We start from the raw sequence: 27,123 nt of genomic DNA, 5'->3' as shown, positions 1-27,123 counted from the left end.
TATAGTTTTAGGTAAAAATATTGCATAAAATACAATTCAATATAATACGACCCAAATTCCTTACATCAATACAAAAAAGGAGAGTTAATAATTTCATATGAGTAATACGTTAAAAATGTGTAATTATCTATATCGATGATTATAACTTATTTGTTCCAAAAAAATAAAAATCTATCATAATATGTATATATAATATTGTGGCAATCATCATCTTCAATTATTACCTCTATATAGGTGGTGCGTTGGTCATGACTCATTAATATATATTTGTAATCTACCTATGACGCACTCACAGTAGATATTAATTAATATCAACACAAGAAAGTTAATTAATTTGAAATTTATTTATATAAACAATTAAATATAACAATTTTGTGTGGATTGATCATATATAACTTTATAATTGGGAAAAAGAACAATTAATAATAATGAAATTGTAATATTATAATTTATAATAATAATAATAATAGATAATATTATTTAGTGAGACAACTCCTTGGAATGACTACTCCGGAAGAAGAGCCACGAGCATAAGCACAAAGAGAAGCTGGTGATTTCTTGAGATAAAGGAGTTTAACATTGAGAAGTTTGATCCCATAACATGGATTGGTTGGGCTACAAGCCAACCTCACAGCAACCTTGGTAGCCGAAGTACCCTTTATGTTACTGTAAGTGACTTTGGTGATCCTAACACCAGAGGAATGGCGAGGACAGCCACCTCCACCGCCGGGGCAGTAGCCCTGGTCGATGATGATGGGGTTGTCCACATTGTTCATCACAAGGTTTCTGAAGTGGATGTTGGTGGCATAGCCGTTGCTGGGCTTGGCCCACGTTTTTATGCGCACCCCGTTTTGAGTCTTTGTGAAGGTACAGCTCGTGACGGTCACATTCTGTACTCCGCTTTCGTTGGATGAGTCCCCAAGGCTGCCTATGCTGATGCCGTGCCCTGGTCCGCAGTTGCTTCCTTCTATCCACACGTTGCTGCACCCCGATTTGATTGCAACGCAGTCGTCCCCTGTCATGATGGTTGACCGGCTCACCGTGATGCCCGTCGATGCCTGCAGGAGAATGCCGTCTGTGTTGGGGCTTGAGCTTGGTGCTCTTATGTACACCTTTCGAATCACCACGTTCTTGCAATGGTCCATTGATATGTGTATGGTTTGGCTGTTTAGGGATGTTATCCCATTCACCACTATGTTACTGCACCACGAAAGAGAAATCGACTGCATATGTACACTAACATTATTAGTATAATAGAATTATTTTTTAAAAAGAAAGAAAGAAAGAAGAAGAAATGAAATCATGAGTAATTATATATATATGTACCCTTGCTCCTGGTGGACATTTAGCGTGGGAAGATCTGCGGCAAGCCCAGAAAGCATGTCCTCTGGCATCAAGAGTGCCACGGCCGTGGATTGACATCCTGTTGACCTTGCTGAACAAGATCCAATGGCCAGAGGAGCCCAAGTCCCAGTAGTTGGAAGGAGCCAGGAGAGTGCCATCGATCTGGAACACGATTCTACTCCTGCAGGGCCCACTGAACACCAGGCTCTTAATGACGAAAGTACCCCTGGGAACGTAGAGTGTGACGGTGTTGGCCCTTGCTGAGCATGCCCATGACCATGCCTTTGCGAATGCTTTGGTCGAATCTGTTTTGCCATCTGATCTTCCACCAAAGCTCACCACGTTGATGTTGTACGACGCACCCTCTGCCCCCCCTGAATATTCCAATACTAATAATACCAACATCATCTTTAATAAACACCACATATGCATTCTCATATTCATATTAATCCTCATTATCTATGTATATGTATTCTCAGATTCTATTATATATATATAATCTTGGAAAATCAGATTGAGAATGCTAATATATATACTGCTACCATGCACATAGATCGATCGAGTACTATTACTACTACTACTACTAATACTCTTCTCCAAGGAATCTCTCCCAATTAATTAATTGATAGGTTTTGTCGTCCAAAATAAGGGTCTTATATACATTTAAAAATAATAAATATTTAAATTCAATGTGTACGGCTGTATACAATTTCCTTTCTTTCTTTAAGAAAAATTTAATTTCACAGGATTCTTTCTAATTAAGAGTGCAAATAAAGATATTATTAATTAAATAGGAGCAAATTAATAATTTGATTATTACTTAATAATATTCAAAGAATGTCAATGAAGATTATAATAATTATTTAGTATATATAACCAATATTAATCAAAAATTTCTTCGGTACTTAAAAAAAAGTAATAATTAGTTATATATATTAATATCTTTCATAATAATACATGGATATATATATATATATTAATTAAGTACTAGTATGTATATTATTAACTAGGTTAGATTAGATAAATCATTAAATATATTATATATGAAGGAATTAATAAAAATGAAAAGCAAATAGCGTCTTCGAAGAAAAACAGGACCAAAATAAAATCTAAAATTACGAAAACATGCATTATAATGCTGCCGAATTCATGTTTGATTTGGAATTTTGTTATTAATATAATTAATTTTAGAAAATTGTGAAATGGTCATGATTTTGATAAAACTAAAAAGGAGCAATAAATCAAGCAAATAAAAATATTTTGATAATTAAGAGTCGTAGGTAGGTAGGTCCTCCACCTTCTCAATTAAATTAATAAATATTGTACGTATCATGATTCATTCACTATATATATACATATAAGATTAATAAATTGATTGTATGGTTAGTAACTTTTTTCCTCATCGATCGTCAATTGATCCCCATCGATACATTTATTATATACATTAACTAATAACCGCAAATAATTAATAATGCCTTATAGATGAGATGATGTCTAAATTAAACAAATTAATATTCTAACTAAATAACCTTAATATTGCAGCTATAATTAATTATATTATATTGTATATATATGCTATCTCATGCATGTACGTACGACACGTGTCCTCATATTTCTGAAGAGTTAAAGTAAGATCTGATCCACGCGCGACGTTGCATTGTAAAGTAATTGTATGATATCAACTGTACGAAATGACAGGAATGGCCACTTGGCAGTACTATTAATTAATATTAATTTGTTTTTAAACAACCAAAAAATACTATAATGAAAAATATTAAAGTCAAAGGGCCATTCCCATGTGGAAGAAGTTCTGATCCTTTGATCATCATTCAATTGGATATAATAATTTTCCTTATCACAAAAAAATCTATTTATTATTTGTCCATACCTCACCTTAAGCGTACAGTTTGATTAGAAAGAATGGAAACCCATGATCATAATAATAATAATGAGATCTCCAATACAATTAAAAATAGAATGAAATAAATGTTAATTTACATAATAAAAATTATGTAGAAACTCTGTGTTCTTCCAAATATTTACCATTTGAAAAAAAAAAAAAAACAAAAACTAACACAAAAGGTGTCATATAGATGGTGAAATTTTCGGCCAGCAAATTGTTCTATATAAAAATATATAATCTATTATATTTTAAATATAAAATAATAAAATAATTTTTAGTATTCTACGAAGTAGGTTGACATATTGAAATTTAAAGTTTAAAAATTGATTATTTATTAGTTCATTAATTAGAAAAGAAACTAAAAGTTACTTATAGGTTTATTATTTCTTAGTTTATTTTTTATTTTGGTCATTTTTTTTAGGTATTGGCAAAAAAATAAACGCTTCCATATATCAAAATGATCACCTTGAAAGATAAATTGTAATGATATAATTTTGAGATCAAATAATGCCACTCTTGAGCTCAACCGACTAACCATGTGCATGTGATATAAAAAAAGAGAGATGAGTGGGTATACATTGCTCTACAAAAGAAGCTTATATAGAATACAATTTAGTTACTTTTCAAAGACATTCATTGAAATTGCTCTATAAATAAAAGTTAAGTAGAATATTATCTAGTAAGTGATAAAATAATTTTTAGTTTCTCATAAAATTAATTGGTCCATTAAATTTTATTTAAATTTAAAGTTTAATCCCATAAAAAAAGTTTGTAAAATTTAGTATGTTAAATTCATTATTTTATAATTTTTAAGGTACTGTTTTGTTTTCTTATAAGTTATTTTAATTAGAAAAATATTTTATAAAATTAAAATATAATTTTGTAATTTTTTTTTTTGAATAAAAATCATAAGATCTATTAATTAATAAATTCGTTCAAAATAATAGGACGCACTTCAAAGGAACAGTCCTCCAACTGAAGCACACGACCTGTAGAGAAATAAGAGTCTCTTGCCAAGCAACGAGTCAACTTATTTGCAGATCGTTTTACAAAACACAAATTGTGAAGGCATAAAATACCGCTCTGAATCGCTTGGACACACACCAAGCTATCTGTTTCCAACATGACTCTATCACACGAATGAGTTGTAATCCAACCCAATGCTTCTTTAATGCCTATTATCTCAGCAATTTCAGGTTGAACACATCTAATCTTCCCCTTCTTGAATGCTTCTACCATAGCACCATGATAATTCTGAGCTACACAACCCATGCCAAAAGACAAGACTCGAACCAGAAAAAACTAAAAGGAAAACTAAAAAACAATGTCAAAAGACAAGACTAAAGAACCATGTCAAAAGGCAAGACTAATGGAAAAACTAAATTAGTTTCAACACATAAACACGATCACAACATTAAAATTAATTAAGGAATGAACTCCTTATAATTCTAACCCCATAAAAACATTAATTGGAATTAAACTAATAATAGTAAGTTAATAAATAAAAACAAAAATCTGAAACGGAAGACGTCGTTGAGCTGAACCGAACCACTCTCAGAAAACTGCTCTTGAACCCCTCACAGAAAAAGACATTGATGTGGGAGTGAGAAAACTTTTGGCATCAATCAAGAAGATCAATACAATAATCTTCTCCTTCGGTAATGATCTAGACCTTTTTTACTGTTATTGATGATGCGATGATCACAAAGAGATCTTCGGTAATGAATCTTACTCTACTTCTCATATAAAAATCAAAACTTTCTTGAATATTCTTTAAGGGATACGTATGGCCGAAGAATCAGTTAATTAGGTTAGAAGTTAATTTTGTAACTTTTAAATATAAAATAACCATTAAAATATAGTAATTTATTAAATTAAATTTTATTGTAGTTAGAAATTTACTTTCTATAATTAAATAGAAAAGAAATTATAAGATTACTTTTGATTTTAATCATTTTTTAACGGTAGAAAAATATATGCTTTTCATATGTCAAAATGATTCTTTTGAAAAATATATTATAAATGTATAATTTTTGAGCTCAAATAATTATCGGTGTGATTAGAAAAATATTTTAATTTTTTTTTAAAAAAAAAAGAAAAGAAAAAAGGAGAGACAGATTTTTAAATATATTAAAAAAAAACAATTCGTATATTTCATATTTAATTAATAAGAAAAAAAAGGAGCAAAAGACAAAAAAAAAATAAAGAAAAGGACAATTAGATAAAGTTATTTAAAAGTAAAAAGGTACGTATACTAAATAAGGGTAGCGTTCCCAAAAAAAAAAATTAAAATAGGACGGTATAGCTTAAATAAATATAGGAGTGCTAATTGTGAGATTAATTTTAAAATTATGTCCCTAGTATTTTTTTAAAAAAATAACACAATATTTTTGAAAAAAAAAATTAAATTTTAATATGTGGTGTAAGGACCCAAATTATAAAAGTACCAATATTTGTTATTAATATTATATAATGACATAAACTTGGAGTAAGTTTCTAAAACTACCATTTTGTATGTTTGGGCGCATATATATTGGGCTTTTAAGTGTATTTCTTCAAAACCCAATTTAAGAGGTAAGTTGAAAAATACCTCTTTTATTAATCAATTAATTAAATTTACCTCTAATTTTATATTTATTTGAAACATACCTCTTTTTATATGTATTGTACCCAAAATACCCTAACATAAGAGAGTCATATGGAGAGTATCTTGAAGTGACAGGGGCAAAATTGGTACAATGTTTAAAAAAAGAGGTAAAAATGATAGAATTTAAAAAAGAGGGTAAAAATAAAAGAAGACAATATAAAAAAAGTATAGAGTGTAATTTTCTCTTTTAGGCTCTTTCCAAATATATTGAAGCCCAAAATTGTAGCATAGAAAAGGATAAGTTGAGGAATACTTTTTTTTTTGGTATCAATTAATTAAAAATACCTTCATATTATGTTTCATTAAAATCTACCTATTTTTATGAGTTGTCTAATATACCCTTACCCTCTACTTAAGTATAGCACATATAGTTATATATATATTTTTTTGTTTAAATTCTTATAACTATAGTGTGCTATTTACATTGGAGTCGCAACAAACAATTCAGACGTAGTCATTTATATTGAAACCGATACTGTTAGTTTTTCTTTATATATATATAATTGTTCCTTATATAAAAAAAATTTATAATATGTAATGTTTATAATAGATATATTAATATTCTTAAAATATTATATGTGATTATGTGTGATTTTTTATCTTTTTAATATATATTAATATTCTAAAAATATTATATGTGTAATATATTTCATATAAATCTGTGATGTTTTTGAAATTGTTTAGAGTGTGTAGAATAGGTTTTACATTTTTAGATAGGGTAATATATAAATATTATACTGTCAAAATTTATTAAAAATCCTCAAATAATTAAAAAAAAAGTTATGTTAATTTAATAATTTATAATAACTATTCATAAAATTTAATAAAATTAATTTTAAAATTAAGTAATTTAACTAAGATTTTTTTTTAAATATTTTCTTAAAAAATAAAAACAAATAAGTAAATAATTAATAAATAAATCTAACAAATAATTAATAATTAAATAAGTAATTAATTTAATAATTAATAAATCCTCAAAATAAAAAAATTAATAAATAATTTAATATTTAATTTAATTAATTTATTATCTAATTATATACGTATTAAAATTTGATGTAATTACTTTTAAAACTAAATAATTTATATAAATAAGAGTTTATATTATTTTATTCATAAAAAATTAAATTTAAAAATAGATTTTTAATTTAATATTTAAGAAGTACATTATTTATATTTAAGTATTATGCAAGCAAATAGACATATTATAAGTTTAATTTATTAAATGTTTCTTTTAGAATTATTAAATCAATATTTAAAATAAAGGAAGTTTTATTTGCACCCCATATAATAATAAATACACCATATTATATAAAAAAATATAAAGTTAAATAATTTGTAAAAATTACTCATAATATTTTTTTTTAATTTTTTTCTTCACATTATTTTATGTTAATTACATTACTTATTTTGATTTCATTTTCATAATTTTTTCTAACTCTTGTATATATTTTTTTATTTTTTCCAAAGAAAATTTCATATAATTTTTTATTTTAATTTTTTTGTCACAATATGTAAAAATATAATTTATTTTTGTTTGATAGATATATTTTTTAAGAATATAATTTGTAAGGGTGAAAATCGGTCGGTTGTGGTTGGTTTTTACAACTTTATAACCGACCGTTTAGAAATTATAGCCGTATAAAACTGACCGTACGGTTTTTGGCGGTTTTTAGTGGTTTTTTGGTTTGGCGGTTTTGGACAGTTTTTGGCATTTTATTGCAATTTTTTGGTTTCACCATTTTTTTATTTCAAAAATTGAAACCGACCGCCATGTCAAAAAAACCAAAATCGAAACCGACCGCCAAATTCGGTGATGATGTGGAATCAAAAATTCGGTCTGGTCAGTTTGATCGTAAGTTTTGGTTTATAAATTTTTATGAACAAGAAAAAAAGTTAAAAAAACTTAGTACAATTAAAGATATAAATTTTATAAAAATTTTAGGGTGTAAATAAAATTTTCCTTAAAATAAAAGTTAAAAAAGTTTCATAAAATGACATAAGATTACCGTTAGTTCAATTAGTATTTAAAATTATAAAATTTTGGTCACATTAGTAAATTTGATTCATTCAAAGTAAATTTTTTGGTAGATGAGAATCGATAAAACTTGGGTGACCATGAGAAATCGTTAGGATCCAGCTTACTGGGAAGGTCTCCAAAGACAGCAAACATCTCAAATGATATCGACACCACATGGGCAGCAGACATCTCAGATGATGACAAGTTCGCAAATGCCGTCATACTACCCACAGATGTCGGATGTTCTTGGAGATGCTAGTGATGAGGACGATGCTACTACAAACTTCTTTTAGAATTTTTATTTTAATTTTTTGAACTATCGGTTTTATGTTTATTAATATTTTAACACTTAATTTATATTTAAGTAAACAGTATTGTAATGTTTATAACTCACTTTTTATTGTAATATTTGTGATTCTAAATAATATTTACTTTTTTTTTTTACTTTTAGTTAAATGATTTCATATATTAATTAATTAAATAATTTTATATATTAATTAAATATAAATAATTTTAATATAATTAATTAATTAAATAATAATATATATAATTATAAAAATAGAAATTTTAATATAATTTATATTCATTAAATAATTTTAATACAATTTTATATATTAATTAATTAAATAGAAATAATTTTGATATAATTATTAAAAATATTTTTTTTTCGAGACACTCATCAATGACGACAATGTCGTCATTGATAATATAATCAATGACGATATTATCATCGTTGATTTACCAAAATTAAAAAAAAAAATTATTATCAACAACGACTTTGTCGTCATTGATATTATTAATTGGCGACGACATTAAAAGTCGTTGATAACAGTTTTTGCCGACAAACTATTTCCAATGACTTTTCACCAACGAAATGTCCTCAGTGATAGATAATACTGACGAAAAAATAGCTTTTTACCAACGATATTTGCCCTTATTGATGCACATATTTTTTGTAGTATAATTTTCTTGTCTTTTCAATATTTTTTTTCGTTTTTGTCTATTTCGTAGCTTATTCTTGAGAATTATAGGTTCTATCTTAAAATTAATTTGTAATAAGTGGAATAGTTCATATTCTTATATATGACTCAATACTCTACTATTTATTCTATGTAAAACAATGTTCACAATACTTATATATTTATATATTTTGAGTATTGGCCCTATTTTAAATGAGCATATATACTTGTGAGATCTTACTTTCTTTGAATTCTCGCGTTATTTGGTGTTATTCAAATTTCGATCGATAGGAGCATGTAACTTTTGTTTTTAAATATATAATTATAGGGAATTTATATGGTAGGACCAAGTATAATGACCCTATGCTATAGGGAAGCAATATTAACCAATCAGAGCTTTAAAAAGGAAAAAAATATATATAAGTTTGATTAAAAAAAATGTATCAGATTATTTCTCTCATTCACACGCACGGGCTGGTAAGAGTAGGCCTGTTATTTAAGATTTGGGCTTTATTTTTTATAGGCCTTTAGTAATAAGTAAAATCTTATTGTTTGTATGTGTTTACGTCGTCCGGGTTCGGGAGTTCACAATGAGTTCGCCGTCGAGTTGTCTTGGGATCGTTGTGGGGTTATCTGGGCTGGTTGGAGGGATGGCGTGGGTTTGCTGCAGAGAATGCCGTTCAGATTTTTGGAAGAACAATATTGTAATGGAGAGTGAGAAATTAAGGGTCCCTTTTTTTAAGTTTTAATATTTTTTATTTTTAAAAATAAATATTTTTTTTTAGAAAGTATTAAATTTTTATTGTATACAGTTAGTGTTGTATGATAAGAATATATATCTTAAACTATAATAACCATCCGATGTAAAATCAATGATTAAATAAAGTACCCTACCGGTAAGGAACTTTTGCTAAGTCCTACCACAGTCTTGCCCTATAATTATATATACAATTTTCATATAACTAATAATTTTTGCAAAATCTTGCTTTGTAATATATAAATTAATTTGAAAAGTGTATTGGTAAGCACGTACGTACGTACTATCTCTAACATTATTAGTGCGTTCGTATATATATAAAAATAATAATACTTAATTTGGATAAGAAAATGAAATATTAATTAGTGATTACACAAGAAGCTAGCTAGCTAGCTAATAGCTATATGCAGTCATAAGTCATGTGAAGTGTGAAAACGTATTCTAAAATACAGTCGAAATTAATTATTATTCCAAATAAGGATTAATTAATTAATTAATTAGCTAATATTTGACCTATATATATTCTAAACGTACGTCATGTGCTTGAACCATAAGTTACGCACTGCTACATGAATATATATTGGGTAAATGCATATGCATGCATGCATACATACATATATACAAATTAATTAAAATACAATATTACATAATTGAACTAGCCATATATAATGTATAATTAATAAATTAATTATCATAATATTATATTATATATTTTAATTTACATATTATTATAACATCGATTTTATATATAGTCAATTGTTTTTACGAATTAATATATCAAAAATATACAATAATATATCATGATCATCATGGAATCAAGATGATCTTCTGTTAAAATATTGTGTTTTATAATGTACTAAACTATTATTATTGTAACACATCAATTAATTTGAGCATTATAAGAAAAAAAAACTGTATAGATGATTAATTTTTTAATAAATGAAAAATTAATTAATATGTTAATTTTAAATTTATTTAACACAATATGATACACATATTTTTAAGAGGAGATATTGATTCATGATGATGCATGCAGGCCCATGATATAATTAATTTGTTCAAGGATCATCGCATGCATGGAATTAACATATCTAATCTAGCTAGCTGGACATGTTAAAAATTTGAGAAAGGCTATAAAAACACTAGATCTACTTAATATCCTATTAAATTTTATGAAATATAGATTGCTATATAACTAAAATTACAAGTGTCATCTCTAAATATATAATTTATTCAATCTTATATATATATTTATGTTTTAAATTAATTAATAATTAAGTTTACCAAGAATTTGGAGGCATTAATTTGTGTGCCATTAAATGTAAACGTCACCTGATTAAGTAGCAAATGAAATTTTTCCACTTGGAATTAAAAGTGGCCGTGTATATTAATTAGTCAAATAATGAAGCAAATTAAACAAAATTATATATATAAATTTTGTAATTTTTACATGCGTATATATACAATAATTAATATGTAACTGCAAATGCATGTAATGTAATGGATGGGATACTCACTCAGTCCCGTGGATAGAGGCGAAATTATCTCATATCATATATATATATATATATATATATATATATATGGATATCATATTCACACAGCCCAGCAAATAAAGAATGATATGAAATTCATGAAGAGCCGCCCAGCCGCAGTTTATATGGATATATATATATATATACTAGAAGAAAGTTACGTACAAGGCACGTATATTTAGTTTTATGTTATGTGTTCTATAATTTAATTAAGAAAAATTCAATAAATAATCATATAATTTAAAATGATTTAAAAACTAATTTTAATTAGTGTGTGGGGTTATTTGAAAATCAATAGTGAAAAATCAAATTTAAAATTTGCAGAAAGAGAAGAGGAGAATGGAGATTAGCTTGAAATATATTTAAAAAATAATAATGCTACACACTTATTATGGACACTTAACTCGAGCCAGTAATAATAAAATTATAAAGAATAAGGGTAGCAGGCATATAACTGGACATATGAAAGAAAGAATATAAAAAACAAGAAATATGATAGCTTCCAAATAATATTATAACAAAGCAATGCTCTCCAAATTTATCTTAATATCATTCTTCTCTTGAAGTCTCTCATCAATCTCATAGCACTCCATGATAGATTCAACAAAATATATGTGTTTATGTATATTTGGATTCAACAAAATATATGTGTTTATGTATATTTATTTTGAGCAAATCAGTAAACATATATTTTCAACAAATTAACCCGATAAACTCAAGATCCACATATATATAGCTAAGTATTCAAATACAATTGTAAAATCTAAACTTAAAATAAAATCAAATGGACAATTCATGCTCAACTAATAAAGTTATATATATACTGTTATAATTACATCAACCCAAATATTCTTACTTGCTATAACCGAATTATAAAAATTAAAAAGTATAATTTGAGATATATAGACTAAAATCATCCAAATAAACAAATAAATTAGTTACACATAGAATTATAAATGATACTTTTTTTAGAGTGTGTTTGAAGCTTATGTGAAATTTTTTGGATCTCTTCACTACTATTTTTTATCTCTATTTTTTTTTTTGTATAAATATATATGTATATAGAAAATTTATATTAAAAAAATGAAAAATATACGTACATATATTTTATTGTTGTTAATTAAATTCAAAATAGTATAGTAATAGAGAAAATTTAGAAATTAGATTTTTATTTATTTAAAATAATTAACTTTAATAAAAAAAAATAAAAAAAATGAGAACGTACAAGATTAGGTATATATATTTTATTGGTTTTGATTAAATTCAAAATAAGATAGTAAATTTATGGTTTAAATAATATCACATGAGAACAATATATAATATTGTATATATATAAATAATATCAGTTCAAATATCAAATATCAGTTTAAATTTTTATTTTATTATTTTATTATATATAAATAATATTTTATTATTTTATTAAATATAAATAAAAAGTCATACCCATGAATTTCTCATAAACCAAGAATTTAGTTATATAGGCACACTTTATATAGAATAGATATATATATACTATTAATTAATTAGTTACATAAAACATGTTATTATATCTGTTTCTAATTTAGAGTTGTATTAAAATTATTATTATTATTTAACTATTAATTAATTTACATAATAATAATAATAATTAAAACTAATACAATTCAATTATATTTCTTAAATTTTATAAATTTAATTTTAAATTTATTTATAAGAAAATATATTTAACTAATTTTACTAAACAATAAATAAGTAAATAAGTTTAGATATTTTAAACAAAATATATATAACTGATAATTTTGTTATAAAATATAATTAATTAATTAAATTAACGTCTCATTTAAATTTAAATTAAGATTTATATAAAAAAAAATTATTATTCTAACGAAATAACTAATTATAATAAGTTTGTTATAAAATATGATTAATTGATTAAATTAAGATTTAATTCAAATTTAAATTAAGATTTATATATAAGAAAATAATTATCAAAGTTTGTTGAAAATATTTAAAGATCTTTTTTTTAAAAGAAATATAATTAATTAGTATATATATTATTCTAATAGTAACTAATAATTAGTATTAAATTAATGCAGACACAAGATTTAAAGTGAAGGAGGGGACGCAATTTTTATTTAGTAAGCAGGTTAATAAAAGTAAATTTAAAAAGAAAAAAATGTAATTTTTATTTGGTAAGGCACATGAATAAAAGTAAACTCAAAAAAAAATTGAACCCTTAACATCTATCTTATATGTTATCTAGTTTAATTATTACACCAAAATTAATATTATGCATATAAATATTATTTTTTATTACAAATACATGTTATAACTAATTACTAAAATGAGTATACATTTTTTGCTTAATCTATTTTTTTGTAAAAAAGCGACTGTCCCACCTCGCTTTCTATATGAGTCAGCCAACTAGCTATATATATAGCTAGCTACGTATCTCAACAAATTAACATGCCTAGTCTAGCATACCAAAATAATATAATGAATTATTAAACGACTTATTCTATAAATATTTAATTAGTTTTTATTTTTTATATTTTTATTAAAAGTAATTTGCGGTATAAATACCTTATAAGTTTAACTTACAGTTGTAAATAAATACTTAAGTTTAATTTTTGACAGTAATAATACTTAAATTATTATATTTCTGGAATTCTGTAGGGACCTAACTGTAAAGCCATTAAATATTTCACGTGTCATTTTTTTATTGGTATATTTGAACTAATTATTTTTAAATAATAAAAATTTAATAACTTGGACCAATTAGTGATTACCACGTGGCAATTTACTTCACCAAATACGTACCTACCGAAATTCTAATATTATAATTTATGTATTATTACCGCTAAAAATTAAACTTAGATATTTATTTATAAGTAAAAGTTAAATTGAAATATTTATGCCACTATTTATTAATTGTATAATAGAAAGTCAGAATTAAGCTACAAATTATATAGAAAAAAGAAAAAGAACAGGACTCGATCGATGATTAGGGCCGATTTCTACTCCGTTTAATGCTCCGTTCATTATTATTATTGATTTTTATTAATATTTTATATGCATGCAAATATATATAAAGGGGAAGAGATAATGTATAGGTATGTATAAGTACACCATCAAAAGGACCACATTATCTTTTTTTTGACCCTAGTACACTCCCTAGCTATCTAATTCTAATTAATTCCGTAATTAATTTGGACTTTATATATGCATGTATATATATACACCTAAACTATATTTCATAATTTATTATCAAATACATATTTATATCCGTTATTTCCTTACGTATATTTAGATGTTGCCTATAAGTAAAAAATGAAAAAGCCATTATATTTGTTAATTAATATACATTAAATTTATTGATAACGTAGGAATTTGGAGAGCATGTCATATATTTATAATTAATACAAAATTAATTGAGAGAAAGAAGAGGGAATTAATTAATGTGTGATGATCGACTCTTAATATATATACTAATTAATTCTTAATATATGTCGTATAACTCTTGAAAGTACCCTAATTAATTGTTTTCTAAATATATACATAAAAAAAACTGATAAGTCATAATACGCAAACTACTACGTACTATTAATGCATATACCACCAATAATTAATTAATGTATTATTATTTGTTAATTTGATTTGTGTAATGTTTCTGCGACTTCTCCATATATAACTGCCTAGCTATACATAATTGGCTAATAATTAATTAAACACCGTAGACACATATATGAACACATGAATATATTATATTATATAATATGTATTAATCAATCATTGAAGGCTATACATATATATATATAGCTTGCAAAACCCCATGTGATTGTAAGCTTGCATTTTGCATGGTAACTAAAAGGTATAGTATTTGCATATATAACTACAAATAATTAATCAACTTGCGGAATAATCATTAGTTTAGGTACTGACACATACAACATCAAATTAATTAACAAAATATTTACGTTTCTATTCTATGTATACATACTAGACTTATTAAAATTAATTTATTTGCATGGCAATTAATGGCATATATAAAAATATCAAATGAATGTTTAAGCTAGAAACGCTTTTCATTGGAGTAGAACTACTGTATTCATACATGTACATACATACATATATACACTTTATACAATTGTAACCTTTCTTTGTGGACAAGTATATATGACATTCAATATTACCATTAAAAAATAATTACCGCAGATTATGGATAAAAAAGAAGCTCTAGGCAATTAAGTAGCATATAATTAAATTAAAAGTATTGGAATAGGAGTGTCTATAAATACAGATCAAACCGTTTCAATTTCCTCATTACTAACTACTCAATTCTATCCAAGCCTGTTAATATATACAACAAAAATAGAAAAGATATATTCGAATACTCCATTATTATTATTATTATTATTTATATATAATATATAATCGATTCATCATAGTAGTAAGTAGATGAAAATGGGAAGGTGGTCATCAAAATTGGTGGTTAATATTGGTGTTGTTGTATTGTGTTGGGTGGTAGGGACATCAGCAAAAGCAGTGGTGTCGACATACAATGTGGTGAGTTTGGGAGGAAAAGGGGATGGGAAAACAGAGTCGAGCAAAGGTTTCCTTGCAGCATGGGACAAGGCCTGCAGTTCCACCAATCCCGCTGTGGTATACGTTCCCCCAGGCAGATTCTTGCTCAAAAATGTGGTCTTCACTGGCCAATGCAAAAACAGAGCTATCACGTTCCGCATTGCAGGAACACTGCTCGCCCCATCAGATTACACAATCCTTACCAACTCCCCTAACTGGATTTCCTTTCAGTATGTCAATGGGGTCACCATTTCTGGTGGAATCCTTGACGGTCAAGGCACTTCTCTGTGGAAATGCAAAAACTCACCCTCTACTAATTGCCCCACCGGAGCCACCGTACGTATTTCTCTTCGCTTAATTTAATTAATACCATATATAGATAGATAACATAACATAACATACTAATAATGACGTTTGATTGATTGCAGACACTGGGAATTTCAAACTCAAAGAATGTAAAAGTGTTGGGAGTAACATCTTTGAACAGCCAAATGTTCCACATCGTGATCAACGGTTGCAACAACGTCAAACTACAAGGCGTTAAAGTGATGGCACCAGGGAACAGCCCCAACACGGACGGCATCCACGTTCAGCTCTCCACAGGCGTAACCATCCTCAACACCAAGATAGGAACCGGAGACGACTGCGTCTCCATAGGACCCGGCACAGCCAACCTCTGGATGGAGAACTTGGCCTGCGGACCTGGCCACGGCATCAGCATAGGCAGCCTGGGCAAGGACGCCAAGGAGGCAGGGGTCCAGAACGTGACGCTCAGAACGGCCACGTTCAGGGGCACCCAAAATGGGGTGAGGATAAAATCTTGGGGGAGGCAGAGCAGTGGGTTCGCCAGGAAGATTGTGTTCCAACAGGTTACGATGGTGGACGTTGAGAATCCGATCGTGATTGACCAGAAGTACTGCCCCAGAAACGAGGGGTGCCCGGGGAAGGTGTCTGGGGTGAGAGTGAGCGATGTGACTTACCAAGACATACGAGGGACTTCGGCCACTGAGGTGGCAGTTAAGTTCGATTGCAGCGCTGCCAATCCTTGTAACGGAATTCGGTTACAGGATGTGAAACTCAGTTACAATAAGAAGAAGAAGAATAATAAGGATGGGATTATTAATACTAGTGCCCAAGCTTCTTGTTCTAATGCCAAAGGAAGCGCTTCTGGGATAATCCAGCCTTCAAGTTGTTTGTAATTATTATAATAATATTTGTAATTTGTAATTTAAGTAGCTTGAGCCTGTGGCGTCTGTGATTATTATGATCATAATCATGATCAGGGTTCTCTTCTTACTGTTGATTCCACCCTCCCCTGCTCTGGCCTGGCCTTGCACTTTAATTACTTCATTAATTAATAATTAGCCTATCTAATTTGATTTAGTACTACCATTTTCTTATTAATTTTATGTTTATTCTATATCTTTATATTGTAAATGTTTTCATTTCCTAGAGGGATATGTAGCTAGCTAGCCTAGCTGCAGAATCAATTAACAACGAAGTGCGATAGCAATGGTTGCGATTGGAAATTAATAATATATTTATATAACAAATTAGTAGAAGTTGGGCAGTTTAATATCAAATTCATTAATTAATTAGGTAATTTTAGTATTTCGGAGAATATATACTATTTCGGTCTTTTCTGTACAAGCTTTTTTTTACACATGAAGGTGTTGAGACATAATCGAATCCCAAATTAAAAGAAGTCACTATCCACTTACTTATGTTATTTTTTGTTGAAGCTATACATTGTAAAATCCTAATTCTAAAACAAGTTGGAAACAAATAAATGTCACAGTGTTCATCTTCAGTTTTAAGTTAATCCCATTTAGCCTTCAGTCAGTATAAAGAGTCCCAACGTATGTAGTATGTACTAATCTTTGAATAGATTTGGAAGATTTTGTTACAAAAGGAACTGTTGTGTCACTGGTTTCCCCTTAGTCTTTCTCTCTCTTTTCAACTGAAAATTAGATTAAAAAAAAGTGAAAGTAATAACATGCTAACTTCCTTGAAGGAAAGCAATTTAGACTTAGAAAAGTTCAAAGTCAAGATTCATTGTTATTTCCTTGGAAAGTTGAATCTTTCTTTCTTTTTTTTTTTTGAAAGAGTGGAAAATTGAATCGTATAGACTTGTAAGTCTAGGTCTAGCCCAAAAACTACGTTAGAATTGTTTAATTAGTAACTTGATCAATTAATTAAACCTTTTTGAATTATCAAAGGCATTTGTTTATTGACTTACAAAAGTAATAATTACGTACAACTTACTAGTTCAGATCACAAAACCTTTTCGTGCTTTTCATCAAACTCATCACTTCTTCAGTTATAGATGAAGATGTTAAAGTATTTGAAAGAGGGTGTTGTTAGAGGAAAATAAACAGCACCGAAGTGAATATTCAAGCTACACAAGAACACCTGCAACTAGGACTGCGAATATTTGTTTAGATTGGCAAATACTCAAAGTAAAATAGGGATTAATAATGTAAACAACATACATGTAAGACAAAAAAAAAAAAAAGGCTAATTAGGATTTTTCCCCCGAGCTTTGACACATACTAAATCATGCCCCTCGAATTTTTTTGGCCGTTAAAAATTCCCCCTGAACTATTGAGATTGTTAGATTTAAGGACTTTTGTCTAATTTTATTCAATTTTACTACTTCAGTGATTGTTTATGTACTAAACTATGCTCCCCAAACTTTGATATCTACCAAATCATGCCCCTTAAACTTTAATATGTACTAAATCATGTCCCTTAAATTTTCATCCATGTTAGAATTTTTTTTATTAAAATTAGACAAAAGTCCTTAAATCTACCAATCTTATTAGTTCAGGAAGAATTTTTAACGGCCAAAAAAGTTCAGGGGCATGATTTGGTACATGTCAAAGTTCGGGGAAAAAAAATCCTAATTAGCTAAAAATAATAGTGGTTCAAAAAAAAAAAATTAGCTACTCATAATCACATAAGAAAATAAAATAGAAAAAAAATTCGTCGAAAAAATATTGTTGAAAGTCTTTAGAGCTGTTTTTTGCTTTCAATTTTTGTCTCTTTCAAAATTATTCTCAAAAAGTGTCAAAAACCCTTTTAAATCTCGAAATTAGGGTTTAAAAGCCCTCATTTTTGCATTCTAACCATGAGGGCCGCGACATTAACCCTCCAAGTCGTGACCCCTAAAAACGATTTTTGAGCAATAAGCTTCCTAGTACGATGACCGATAATATTTTGGTCATAATTTTTTTGATATTGCTTGGAATTAGACGATTTAAAATGTTTTAAAAAACTGAAAGAGAGATATATAGAACTTTTATTTACAATATGTTTCCTAAAAGTGAACGCATTATAGTCAAAAATTAGCTTGAAGCTTCAGACTTGATTTTCAATCACAAACAGAGTGTATTGAGCATCCAAAACTTAGAATTTTTCAAACTATTATTTCTTAGAATTTTAAATTCCATAATAAATTTATCATATTCATCTCATTTAACATGTTTCTTCTAATTTTAATTTATATTATATTTCACCATTTAAACCTGAAACAAGTAGAAAACAAACGTAATTCTATACAAAATAAATATAATCAATTAAAATATGCCTCTAAAATATTTTATAAAATGCACATTAACTAATCTATTATTGTTTTGGGTTTAAATAGTAAAATTTATAATATGAATTGAAAAAACAAACAAGATAAATATGATGAATTAGTCATGTAATTATTTAGAAAAATGATTTTTTTTTTTTTTTTTTTGGAAAGAGTGGAAAATTAAATCTTATATGCTTGTTATAAGTCAAGGTAGGTTGGCCCAAAAATTCGTTAGAAATATTTAATTAGTAACTTGATCAATTAAATAAACCTTTTTGAAGTTATCAAAGGCACAATTGTTTATCGACTAACTTTACCAAAACCAAAAATAATAATTACGACATCTTATTAGTTTAAATCACAAAACCTTTTGGTGTTTTTGATCAAGTGATCAGTTGATCAATTATATTTATAGATGAAGAAGATGTTGGAATATTTGAAAGAGGGGTTTGTGATTGGTTATGTCATATGTGGTGTCAACTAACTGCCTTTGTTACTTTTACTTTCTTTATGTCTTACTACTACTTGCTTTGGTTTAGCTTCAGGAGGAGAAAGATGAAAAAACTAAAGTTAAAGTTGAATTTGAAGATGAAAATGAAGAAGCACCAAACAACAGAACCAGTACTACATAACATTGTTAATATTATACATAATAATAGTAAATTGAAGGTTGAAGAGTATAATAAACTGATGGATCATTGGCAGATTCCAGAGTGAGTTGGTGGAATGAGTTTCCAGGGAATCCTCAAAGCCACCAACAATTTCAGCAACCACAATATAATCAGCTTTGGAAAGAGTTCAATCATCATCATCATCCCTTATTGCTTGCGGTGAAGAGACACAACAAACCTTGTAAACAGCATACATTCTGGTTTACAAGTACATCTCAAATGATATGGCTACTAAGGAAATGGAGTGGCCTTTGAGGCTTAAGATTGGTGTTGGTGTAGCAAGAGGACTTGCCTGGTTACACCATCAGATTCATATCCTACTGCCTCATCTAAACATCACCTCCACATCTATTTTACGCCCAAGATATCAAACTTGAGTGGTGCAATGTTCCTGCACCTCAATGATCCTATTCCTAGTCAGAATTGCATTTGATTGTGTTCAAACCCTTCCTGATCGAAGGCCAACCATGCTTCAAGTGTACAAAAGAATAAGAACTCAGCTTGATATGGTCCAAATTGCATTTTGTAACTTTTAGGATTAGATAGAAATAGCATTCTCAACAGAAACAAAGAAATTAAGACAAAAAAAAAACAGAGAAGACATTGACCCTTCTTTTTCTTTTATTTATTAAGCTTGGCTTGGTGGGATGTTAATAAGACGAATCAATTATATGTTGATATGTTTGAACAGACATTCTACCCACGTTTTCACACTTTGGTGGATATAAAGGTTTAGGACTTGTTGTGGAGGTGCCACGTAATTGTATTGTCGGTTTGGTTTTATTTTTTATTTTTTGAAATCAAGTTTGGGGTTTTATGTGATTTGTTAGGAGAAGCAATAATAATAGTCTGGTCTCACCGAGCTAATCATAGCCATTGTTGGAATTAGAGAATAGAGAATACAGAAGAAGAAGAGAAAAACCGGTCTCACCGAGCTGTGTAGTTTGGGAATTGGGATTGGGAGCAAGCAATAATGGCGGAAGTGAAGAACAAGCAAGTATTGCTCAAGGACTATGTGAGAGGTTTTCCCAAGGAATCAGACATGGCCATCACTTCTTCCACTCTCAAATTGAAGCTGCCCCAATCCTCCAAAGGAGTCCTCCTTAAGAATCTCTACTTGTCATGCGATCCCTATATGCGAGGCCGAATGAGCCAACGTGAATCTTATGTTGATTCTTTCAACCCTGGTTCAGTCAGTATACCATATCTCATTATCTCTGTCTGTCTTTCTGTTTTTTCTTTTTTTGAACTCTTATCTTGTTATAATATTTGTATGAATAATGTGAATGAATGCAGCCCATCACTGGGTATGGTGTGTGTAAAGTGTTGGAATCTGGGGATCCTAATTTCAACGAAGGAGACTTCCTTTGGGGGATGACCGGTTGGGAAGAGTACACCATCCTCAACTCAACCCAAGGCCTTTTCAAAATCCAACATACCACTGATATTCCTCTCTCTTACTATACTGGAATTCTTGGTACTAAATTTCATTACTATCATAAATTGGGGTTAATCAATTTCATCTGTATATCTGATTTAAGCAAGTCTTTTAATTAAGTGGAAGAACTCTACTTAACTTACTGATATGAAAGATAGCCACTTTTTGCCTTGAAGTTCTGCAATCAGTCATGGACCCTGTTTTAGTTTTCGTTCTTACTCTTTTTACATGACTCATTTGGGCTTAAAATATATATACATAGGTATGCCTGGAATGACTGCCTACGTTGGTCTGTACGAGCTTTGTAGTCCTAAGAAAGGGGAGTATGTGTATGTGTCAGCTGCATCTGGTGCAGTAGGTCAGCTTGTTGGCCAGTTTGCAAAACTCTTGGGTTGCTATGTTGTCGGGAGTGCAGGAACCAAAGAAAAGGTCTCTCTCTCTCTCTCCTAGTACTAACCATCAAATCTAATAATCTAAATTTCTTTTATTTATTGTTATTGTTGTTCCTTTTTTTCACAGGTGGATTTGCTTAAGAACAAGTTCGGATTTGATGAAGCTTTCAACTATAAAGAAGAGCCCGATTTGGATGCAGCTCTCAAAAGGTAAACACCGTCAAGAAAGACTCACTCAGATCAGATATCATACATAAATATCTAATATATTGTCTTGTCTGCTGAGATGAACAATATATACCAACAAAAACTGAAAGACACAAAACAACTAAGTAAAAGTAAATCACCATTCACAAGGCAGCAATGGCGTTTGTCAAATAAACTATAGAGAGCACAAGTTGATTATACACTCTCTTCTCAAGTCTTATATAATGCACGTCAAATACAACAAACTAATGATTCCGACATCTGAGTGTAATTGGTTGATAGTAATAATAATAATGTAATGTAATGTTGGGTTGTGTGTGCAGGTATTTCCCTCAAGGCATAGACATTTACTTTGAAAACGTTGGGGGAAAGATGCTGGACGCTGTGCTGCTGAACCTGAGAGTCCATGCTCGAATAGCAGCATGTGGAATGATCTCGCAGTACAACCTTGAGCATCCAGAAGGGGTACATAACTTGATGCAGCTGATTGTGAAGCGAGCTAAGATTACAGGTTTCGTGGTGGGTGAGTACTATCACCTCTACCAGAAGTTTCTTGACATGGTTGTTCCTGGCATCAAAGAAGGAAAGATAGTGTACCTCGAAGACATAGCTGAAGGCCTTGATAGCGCCCCTGAAGCTCTGGTGGGACTCTTCTCCGGCCGCAATGTGGGAAAGCAAGTTGTCACCATTTCTCATGATTAAAATGCATCATAAATTCTCATCTTTACTTTGGTTGGTTAAACTCTAATAATAGCATTCATGATAAAACCCATTCACGTTGCAGTCTAGTAATGTGAAAGAGTTTCAAATATTTAGAAATCAGTCCCCATACTTTCCATTCTATGAGTTTAACTTTTGTATGAAAAAGCGTTGTGTGGGAGTGGTATATGTATTGCTTATTCTGCACTGCATGATTTAAACTTTTCTTGTGTCAAACATGTAACAAGAAGATGATTGACTTGTTCTCTTTTCAACTGGGTACTAGTACAGTACTATTACTCTATACTTAACAAACCCTCATCAACATGTCCCTCAAACATAGTCTATATATATAGCAAGAGGGGTCATTGTGTTCACTTCAAGCAAAATAGCATTCCATATGCTACTTAGTTACATAATAAATGACATGTATAAAACTAGTCACTAATTAGTAAATATACGTGGAAAATAGACTCTTTGAATATTGTTTTTTTAAAATTTTATAGAATATGTTAAATAATTATAAAGTATATGAATATGAAAAAAAAATTAGATGAATACTGAAACAAGTAGAGAGTTCATAATTACACTCCTTTTAAGAAGGTTCAATATAGAATCACTCATTAGAATTTTACACAAAAAAAAATATTATTGTAAAAAAAAGTTGTCACATTCTATTTCAAGTAATCTTCATATTTTCAGTCATTATCATAATATTACTATTCCCATAAACTAACACTTGCATACCAAACGGCTCCTTAAAACTTAAAATAACAAAAATATTTTAACTACAGATAACAAATTTTTAATCCCATAAAAAATGTATTTTAGTATTTAAGGGCAAAATTTCCAAAAATAATTGAAGAAACCCCCTAAAAGAACAAATAAACAAAAAAATAAATAAATAAAAATGGGTTAAGGAGGGGAGAGTTGGAGAGTGAGAATGAAAGCCCTAAACTCCAACTCCTAAACAACTCATCCAGTTTTGCCTCACGGTGGTGGCCTCTCTCTCTGCGCAGGACCATCTCCTCAAGTTCGACGCCGTTCTCTCCTCTTCATGGTCGACGATTGATTTTCTTCAACGGCTTTTGGTAATGCCCTCCATTTCCATCTTCGTATCTTTTGGCTTTGGCCTCTTCATATGATACAACAACCACTATCACAATGCTCTCTGTTGCTTTTTTATGGATTCATGATGCAATCCTTGTTTCATGTGTTTGAATGTATATAGAAATTCATCATGCCTACGCATTTTGGAATAAGTATACAGCAATCATTTTTCTATTCACGGAGGAATGGCCTCTTAATATCAATAAGGATAACATAATTATTGGGGATGAATGTTTGAGACTGAGTTTTGATTTGGGTCTTCTCCTTTAGGGTTTTGAGATATTAATTTGTGGCTATACTTTTTTTTTTATTTATTGATTTTATAACAATGAATTTCTTTTGTTCGGTTTTTTATAACTTCGGTAAATCAAAAAGTACTGCTAAATCATAAATTAAATATAAGAATGTCATGTTTTGTGTCTCTCTAATTCTCTTAGTAATGCTTATCAGCTTAGGTACTATAACTCCTAGAAGTCTTTTATCAGCTTTTTAGCATAAGAAGTTCTTATACATCTAGAAAAACATTTCTTGTTTATGTTCAAGTAGAATCCATTTGAAATTAATTACCATCTTATAAAAAATACAATGATAATAATAAGAATCTGTGTTTTTGAAACTCTGCCAAATTTGTAATGGAAGGGAATTAATTCACAAGTCTCAAATAGTTATTGTGGATCCTACAAAATTGGATGTATTCTAATATGCGTACTTGTTGGATGTAATCAATTTTTTTTCTTTTCATTTTCATGGGTTTCTTTGTTTTTTTGGTATAGATAAAGTCATTTTCTTTAGTAGGCTGAGCTAATATCTGAAGATGGTTGTAGTAGTTTTTGGTGAAATAGATTCAATGGGTAACACTGATCTGAAATTTATATATTGAGCAATATAATTCTCTCTTTTTTCAGATCTTTCTCTCCCTCTCTCTGCATTTTATTAAATCAGTTACGCGGGTTCAATTCATCATCGAAATGGCTTTTGTTTATCATTTTCTTGTTGGACTTTTACATTATGTATAGTTGAATTTTCATTCGATTTAAAACATGTGTCATGTTTACACCATTTTTTTGTGAAGAGACTTGTTTAGGGAGTTTCTGATTTTATTATATGCTCAATTGCTTTAGTAATTTGGTATGTTAAGTCCCGACTTTTTTTTTTGAACCTTTTTCATCTGAGTTTTGGATTCTTTTAAATTAAACTTGATGTTCCAATAAACTTATTTGTTACATAAATTTGATTGGGTTTAGTAGAGTTTTTCAGTGTTTTATACCATTCCTTTCGGAACCAAGTGTAGTTGGTTTCTTTGAGAAAATGAAATGCTTTGGTTTTCCAACATGTGATAGAACATAAATGTGGATATATGCCTGTGTGCTTTGTTTAGTTTATTGTATGTATGATTCTGGACTTTCTTGCCTTTTCTTTTTCTGGAATCACATTGTTGTGTTGTTATGCTCTTCTTTTGTTCCTAGGAATCGTGTAATGTTATTTCCCTTTCTTATTATTTGCTTTGTTTGTTTTAGATGGCCGTGTACCCTCCATTCTTGTTTTATTCTATCTTTTTCCATAGCTGTAATTTTCTTTTACTAAGGAACTAGACTAGGAAAACAAGTACATTTTTGTGGATGGCTCAATGATATGTCTATTAATTGTGTTAGCTCCAATGTTGTGAAATACTTTATTTCTTTTGCTGCTCTGAAAACCTTTTTGTTTTTCTTTGTGGCAATATATGTTATATTATATAGTAAATGTTGTGGATTGATTTATTAATTATTGGACTATGATTGTGTTTCACCTCTTTTGTTCAAGACATCATTGTGCTTTCCTTTTTGCAGCGTTAGAACCCTAGAAGCAGAGTTGCAGAGATTTTGGGATCAATTTAAATGGCTTCATGGAGAATCCGTACTGCTTCATCCACCTTCCTCAACTACTTGACCCGCCCCTCGGCTTTCACCTCCCGCAATTTCACTACTGGTTTTCTTCTACCACCAATTCTAACGTTTTATAATTCTGATATGGACATTGTATTTCAAAGCTTATATTCGCTTTTCCCTAATTGTGGTAAAAGGAACATTATTATTAATTACAGAAAAATGAAAATAAGTGAAAGAAGAGAATCACTGTGAATTTAGAGTGATAGTCATTTTATTATATGTTCAGAATCCTGTGGAAGAAAAACAAGATTGATTCTTTTTTCTGTTTTGTGGTTTACGTGATTAGAAAAGGCTTCTAAAGCCTAAACGCTACAAAGCTTAAGCAGGCAAAGATTTCAACCATATTTTTGTTGTGCTTCTGTAGATGTGGCTGAAAAAGGCACCCAGTCATTGCAAAATAGTATGATGAACCAGTTGGCTCATCTTGATATCAATACCTTGATTGGAAGTTGCATGCCTCTTGCGGCTATGCGCATTGGAACTATTATCCACAACATTGAGGTGAACCCTGGTCAAGGTGGCAAACTTGTTCGAGCTGCAGGAACCTGTGCCAAGATTCTCAAAGAACCTTCATCGAGTAAATGTCTCATTAGGCTCCCTTCCGGTTCTGAAAAGTGGGTGGATTCTCGGTGCAGGGCCTCCATTGGTGTCGTGTCAAATCCTAGCCACGGGGCTAAGAAGCTCCGAAAGGCTGGGCAAAGCAGGTGGTTGGGTCGTAGGCCAACTGTACGAGGAGTGGCAATGAACCCAGTTGATCATCCTCACGGTGGAGGTGAGGGTCGAAGTAAGAGTAGTGGAGCCTGGGGAAGGACTTCTCAGACACCTTGGGGAAAGCCGTGTAAGTCTGGATACAAAACTGGACCTCTCAAGCGCAGGAAGTAGAGCTTGATTGTTTTAGTGGTGGATGAAGATGAATTTGAGAATAATATGATGTTTTATTAATTCATAGTGAGTAGTTTTTGTGTTGAACCAGCTGTGAATTAGTTGGACACTGGACAGAAAGACAGTCTTATAATAATAGGATTGTTTTTGCGTGTAGCAAGGCCCAAAGTTTACTGATCTGGAAGAGTTTTTCGTGAGTTGAAATTTACCATTGTAGAGTAAAGTGTAGACTTTTCTTCCTTTTTTATTTATTTAATGGATTTTATAATGTATAGGCACATGCGTGCCTACTGAAGGCTTGAGTTAGAATTTATTGTATGCTGTGAAATTTTCTCAGTAATAAAGAATGTCTCTTCCTTTTTTTATTTTGGTTTTACCATATGAGATATATAAGTAAATGTTTATTGGTCTTTTGAGGGTGAAAGTGGGATTTTTGTGAAACTCCAACAAATAAGGGATATGATTATATATGGTGTTGGAAGAGTAATTAG

General features: G+C 29.4%; 4 protein-coding genes across 4 annotated transcripts; 3 read left to right on the top strand and 1 right to left on the bottom strand.

The window, feature by feature from the left end:
* Positions 1-214: 214 nt before the first annotated feature.
* On the bottom strand, positions 215-3,393 carry LOC115706921 (polygalacturonase). The gene is made up of 2 exons (XM_030634693.2): positions 1,327-3,393; positions 215-1,223 (listed from the first exon to the last, which is right to left on the bottom strand). The coding sequence occupies exons 1-2, from the start codon at positions 1,798-1,800 to the stop codon at positions 477-479; spliced, it is 1,221 nt and encodes a 406-aa protein (XP_030490553.2). The 5' UTR covers positions 1,801-3,393; the 3' UTR covers positions 215-476.
* An 11,917-nt stretch (positions 3,394-15,310) lies between these two features.
* On the top strand, positions 15,311-17,126 carry LOC115704889 (polygalacturonase-like). The gene is made up of 2 exons (XM_061118775.1): positions 15,311-16,061; positions 16,154-17,126. The coding sequence occupies exons 1-2, from the start codon at positions 15,600-15,602 to the stop codon at positions 16,922-16,924; spliced, it is 1,233 nt and encodes a 410-aa protein (XP_060974758.1). The 5' UTR covers positions 15,311-15,599; the 3' UTR covers positions 16,925-17,126.
* Positions 17,127-20,515: 3,389 nt separating this feature from the next.
* Positions 20,516-22,987, top strand: LOC115708061 (2-alkenal reductase (NADP(+)-dependent)). The gene is made up of 5 exons (XM_030636233.2): positions 20,516-21,168; positions 21,273-21,453; positions 21,677-21,843; positions 21,934-22,016; positions 22,337-22,987. The coding sequence occupies exons 1-5, from the start codon at positions 20,950-20,952 to the stop codon at positions 22,713-22,715; spliced, it is 1,029 nt and encodes a 342-aa protein (XP_030492093.2). The 5' UTR covers positions 20,516-20,949; the 3' UTR covers positions 22,716-22,987.
* A 544-nt stretch (positions 22,988-23,531) lies between these two features.
* On the top strand, positions 23,532-26,995 carry LOC115708060 (large ribosomal subunit protein uL2m). Its single transcript, XM_030636232.2, has 3 exons — positions 23,532-23,803; positions 25,652-25,790; positions 26,115-26,995. The coding sequence occupies exons 2-3, from the start codon at positions 25,700-25,702 to the stop codon at positions 26,630-26,632; spliced, it is 609 nt and encodes a 202-aa protein (XP_030492092.2). The 5' UTR covers positions 23,532-23,803; positions 25,652-25,699; the 3' UTR covers positions 26,633-26,995.
* The last annotated feature ends 128 nt before the right edge of the window (positions 26,996-27,123 follow it).

This window comes from Cannabis sativa, chromosome 1 (genome assembly GCF_029168945.1).
Source record: "Cannabis sativa cultivar Pink pepper isolate KNU-18-1 chromosome 1, ASM2916894v1, whole genome shotgun sequence".
Taxonomy (NCBI): domain Eukaryota; kingdom Viridiplantae; phylum Streptophyta; class Magnoliopsida; order Rosales; family Cannabaceae; genus Cannabis; species Cannabis sativa.
The sequence above is the reverse complement of the archived record's forward strand: the minus strand, read 5'-3'. Positions and strand labels throughout refer to the sequence as shown.